A 5,000-nucleotide genomic window follows, 5' to 3' on the forward strand; every position below is an offset into this window, starting at 1 on the left:
ATATGATTATTTCCTGTTCGTTTTCTATCAATTTGCCACAACACCATAATTATGACAGAGAGTTTTGTTAGATTACTTTTTCTCTCGTTCATTTCCTAAAAAAAAAACATTATATGGGTTGAAAAATCTTAAACTGGTCCTCAAAACAAAATAAAAAGTGCAAATATACGTTAGATTATAAATAAACAAAGTGCAAATATACGTTAGATTATAAATAAACAAAGTGCAAATATACGTTAGATTACTTTTATCTCTCGTTAATTTCCTAAAAAAAAAATGTGTGGGTTGAAAAATCTTAAACTCGTCCTCAATACAAAATAAAAGTGCAAATATACGCAGATTACTTTTTTTATCGTTAATTTCCTAAAAAAAAACAATATGGGTTCAAAAATCTTAAACTAGTCCTCAATACAAAATAAAAAGTGCAAATATACGCAAGGTTACTTTTTTTATCGTTAATTTCCTAAAAAAAAACAAATATATGGGTTCAAAAATCTTAAACTCGTCCTCAAAACAAAATAAAAAGTGCAAATATACGCTAGATTACTTTTTTTATCGTTAATTTCCTAAAAAACAAATATATGGGTTGAAAAATCTTAAACTCGTCCTCAAAACAAAATAAAAAGTGCAAATATACGTTAGATTACTTTTCTCTCGTTAATTTCCTAAAAAAAAAAATGTATGGGTTGAAAAATCTTAAACTCGTCCTCAAAACAAAACAAAAAGTGCAAATATACGTTAGATTACTTTTTTTTATCGTTAATTTCCTAAAAAAACAAATATATGGGTTGAAAAATCTTAAACTCGTCCTCAATACAAAATAAAAAGTGCAAATATACGCAATTACTTTTTTTTCGTTAATTTCCTAAAAAAAAAATGTATGGGTTAAAAAATCTTAAACTCGTCCTCAATACAAAATAAAGTGCAAATATACGTTAAAACTCTTACTATTATTATTATTATTATTACTGTTATCATTATTAAACGTTCTTCTTCCATACCTTTTGCCTCATAACTACACTTCTCCCTGGAAAATACAAGTCAGCCAGTTAGCGAGTCGGTCAACCAGTCAGAGGGCCAGACAGACAGGGAGGCAGCAAGCTCACACGTCTACCTCCTCCCTTAGTGTGAAGGTAACTAACCACCTCCACCATCGTCAACGTTGCCTGCCTCACCCTCAACTCCATAGCCAAGGTCCTTCCAAACTAGCCCAAAACCGCGACTCCCGCCACAGGAACCCGCCCAATCGTTGGAGTCCAGCCCAATTCATTAACGCTATCTGATATTATCCTTTTATCCCTCCTTCCTTCCTTCTTTTCTTCACCTTTTTCTTCCTTCCTTCTTTCCTTTCGTCCGTCCTTCATTCCTACTCCTATCTTTCTTTTCTTTACTTTCTTTTCCTACTTTCTTTTTTCCTTTCATTCGTCCTTCATTCCTACTCCTATCCTTCTTTTCTTCATTTTATTTTCCTTCCTTCCTTCCTTCTTTCCTTCCTTTCGTCCTTCATTCCTACTTCTACCCTTCTTTTCTTTACTTTCTTATCCTCCCTTTCCTTCCCTTCCATCCTTCATCCCTCCCTCCCTTCCCCCTCACTCCCTTCCTTTCTTTCCTTCTTTCCTTCCTTTCATCCCTTTCTTCCTTCCTTCCGTTCTTTATTCTCCATTCCTTCTTTCTTTCACTTTCTTTTCCTTCCTTTCCTTCCCTTCCCATATATCCTTCTTCCCTCCCTCCTCTCTCACTCCCTTCCTCTCCCTTCCTTTCTATCGTTCTTTCCTTCCTTCCTTCATTCATTCTTTCCTTCCTTTCATCCATCCCTTCCTTCCTTCCGCCCTTTATTCTACAGTCCTTCTTTCCTTCACTTTCTTTTCCTCCCTTTCCTTCCCTTCCATCCTTCATCTCTCCCTCTCTTCCCCATCACTCCCTTCCTCTCCCTTCCTTTCTATCCTTCTTTCCTTCCTTTCATCCCTCCTTCCCTTCCTTCCGTCCTTTATTCAACATCCTTTCCTACACTTTCTTATCCTTCCTTTTCTTCCCTTCCCATATATCCTTCTTCCCTCCCTCCTCTCTCACTCCCTTCCTCTCCCTTCCTTTCTATCGTTCTTTCCTTCCTTCCTTCCTTCATTCTTTCCTTCCTTTCATCCATCCCTTCCTTCCTTCCGCCCTTTATTCTACAGTCCTTCTTTCCTTCACTTTCTTTTCCTCCCTTTCCTTCCCTTCCATCTTTCATCCCTCCCTCTCTTCCCCATCACTCCCTTCCTTTCTATCCTTCTTTCCTTCCTTTCATCCCTCCTTCCCTTCCTTCCGTCCTTTATTCAACATCCTTTCCTACACTTTCTAATCCTTCCTTTTCTTCCCTTCCCATATATCCTTCTTCCCTCCCTCCTCTATCACTCCCTTCCTTTCTATCCTTCCTTCCTTAAGTCATTCATTCTCTCCTTCCTTCCTTCCTTCCGTCCTTTATTCTATATTTCTTCTTTCCTTCACTTTATTTTCCTTCCTTTCCTTCCCTTCCCATATATCCTTCTATCCTTCTTCCCTCCCTCCTCTCACTCACTCGCTCGCGTCCTCCCTTTTCTCCTTCAACCCAATGTCCACCACAGACTCATGAGACCCTAACTGTACCTTTATCTACGAACCCACTCGCCCCTACCAACACCAGCACGGTTAAACGTGTTCTATTCTTATACTACCTGGGGGTCGGGGTGGCATGTTCCTCCCTATACTACTCGTCTGCTGTGTACTTTTGCAACAACCATCAATTAGTCAGTCCATATTTCTGATGAGCACTTCGAATTCATGACGGGCGCGCGGTTTAGTCCACACGAGATGGGAGAGCGGAGAGCGAGAGTGGACGGGAGTATTTTTTGATTAATAATAAATAGGAAAGTATAGCTACCAGAGAGAGAGAGAGAGAGAGAGAGAGAGAGAGAGAGAGAGAGAGAGAGAGAGAGAGAGGGAGGGGGGGGGGTACTCGGTCTTTCCACGTGGGTCTCGTCAGGTAGTATTATAATTTCTTTTTTTCGTGGTTCAAACAGGTCTGGTGACGCACGTAGCTACACACACACACACACACACACACAGCATGAGAAGACGACTCTAGACTATCGCTCGAGCCAGGAAATTATTGAACCTTAAAATATTCGAGAAAAAAAAAATAATAAAAATAAAAGGAAGAAGCGTGCATGGACATAGCAATTATAAAAAAAAATATATATATATATAAAAAAAACACGTAAAGGCAACTGAAAGGGTGAAACACACACACACACACACACACACACACACACACACACACACACACACACACACACACGGAGGTGAAACTAGACTAGACTGCATATCTGAGGAGCATCAAAGGAGAAGAAGAGGAAGGAGGAGGAGGAGGATACAAAAATGGAAACTGACGCAAAGAAAAACAAAAATAAAACGCTAAACATTATCTTATTTTTGATTTTATTCAGTCAGCGAAATATTTTAAAGTGCTCCTCCTTCTCCTCCTCCTCCTCCTCCTCCTTCTCCCTTAACTCTTTCATATATTGACTTCAAGGCTACCAAGAGAGTCGTTTATCTCTATTTTCATTTGTTAGTTTAGGGATTATCTTACCATATTTCTATCTAATCGTTCTTGAATTATATGTATCATCTATTCATATATTACCTTAAAGAGGGGGAAGGGAGAGGAAACGGAGAGAGGTGAAGGGAGTGTGATGAAGGGAAGGGAAGGGAGTAAACAGAGGAAGGGCAAAGGGAGTGGCGGCAGGGAAGGGAGTGTAAGGGAGGGATAGGGAGGATTGAAATTGAATAAGAAGGGGAGGGGAGAGGAAACGGAGAAGGGGTGAAGGGAGGGTGATGAAGGGAAGGGAAGGCAGGGATGGCCCGAGCGGGGGGGGGGTGGGGGGGGTCACCCCCCCCCAATGTTTGGTCGGAGTTGGTCAAAAAGTCCTAGTGAGTTGGTCAAATTTTTTTTTTATTTATTTTTTTTTTTTTTTTTTTAAGGCAGGAATGGCCACAGGCGGGGAGGGATCAGGGAGCATGGATGGCCCGACTGCGTTATTCGGAACTGTATACTGGCTCAGTATCATCACTCTTGAACCAGCCTCCTGCAGGGGTTAGCGCTGGCTATGTTTGGGTGATCCTCCAAATCCTTCCATGCACATTATGTGCTCCAGGTGGAGTAGATGGTGACATGTGGATAGCTTTAAGACACTCGGCAGTGAATAAGGGTTTGCCTGTAGACTGTAGTAGGGCTGGAACTCGGCACCCCGAGAACGTAACCACAACACGCTCACCACTCACCCACCTCACTGCTTTTATTTGACCATCTGAGGTCACCTCAGATGGTCAAATAAAAGTTTAAGGGTTTTTTTCTTTTTATTTAAGAGAGTGATGGTCCAGGAGGGAAGCCCTGGGAACAGTGGGAAGGGATCAGATCAGGGTCCATTCGGAGAGCAGGGATGGTCCAGCCGGAGCCTCAACTCCGGAGCAAGTTTACCTGCTCCACTAACGACAAACCCCTTGAGCCATAAGCCATTACTGGCAGTGGCAGCAACACAACAGTAACAATATCAACAAATGACACTTTAGACAAGGGTACGCAGAATGACTTAATGACCCTGGGAGAGCAGCCGCCCCCATGACCAAAATTATTATACTCTTAAAGTTAAATGCAAATGAAAAGCATCTGAGACTCATAAATGTCCCTACTTAGGCCTTAAAAATGCCCCTAAAAAAGGTGAGTTTTAAAAAAAACCCCGCTGAATGGCTCGCTTCGCTCGCCAGTTTGGAGTTGGTCATAAAATGACTGAGTTGGTCATAGTTTACCTTACCCCCCCCCAACTGCATTCCCTTCGGGCCATCCCTGAGGGAAGGGAGTAAACAGAGGAAGGGCAAAGGGAGTGGCGGCAGGGAAGGGAGGTGAAGGGAAGGGATAGAGAGGATTGAAATTGAATAAGAAGGGGAGGGGAGAGGAAACGGAGAAGGGGTGAAGGGAGGGTGATGAA

The 5,000-nt window shown here is 41.8% G+C and overlaps 1 protein-coding gene across 3 annotated transcripts in view; it reads right to left on the reverse strand.

Moving 5' to 3' along the window:
• The window catches only part of LOC126983621 (venom phosphodiesterase-like), a 40,861-nt gene that overhangs the window by 25,209 nt on the left and 10,652 nt on the right, over positions 1-5,000 (reverse strand). Inside the window, exon 1 of one of the 3 annotated variants that reach the window (XM_050836470.1) lies at positions 1,002-1,128. The exons of the other annotated variants lie outside the window; for them this stretch is intronic. Coding sequence (XP_050692427.1) covers positions 1,002-1,013 — 12 coding nt within the window. The 5' untranslated portion in view covers positions 1,014-1,128. Of the gene's footprint in view, positions 1-1,001; positions 1,129-5,000 lie in introns of those variants that run through there. 3 annotated transcript variants of the gene reach the window in all.

This window comes from Eriocheir sinensis, chromosome 54, assembly GCF_024679095.1.
Source record: "Eriocheir sinensis breed Jianghai 21 chromosome 54, ASM2467909v1, whole genome shotgun sequence".
Taxonomy (NCBI): domain Eukaryota; kingdom Metazoa; phylum Arthropoda; class Malacostraca; order Decapoda; family Varunidae; genus Eriocheir; species Eriocheir sinensis.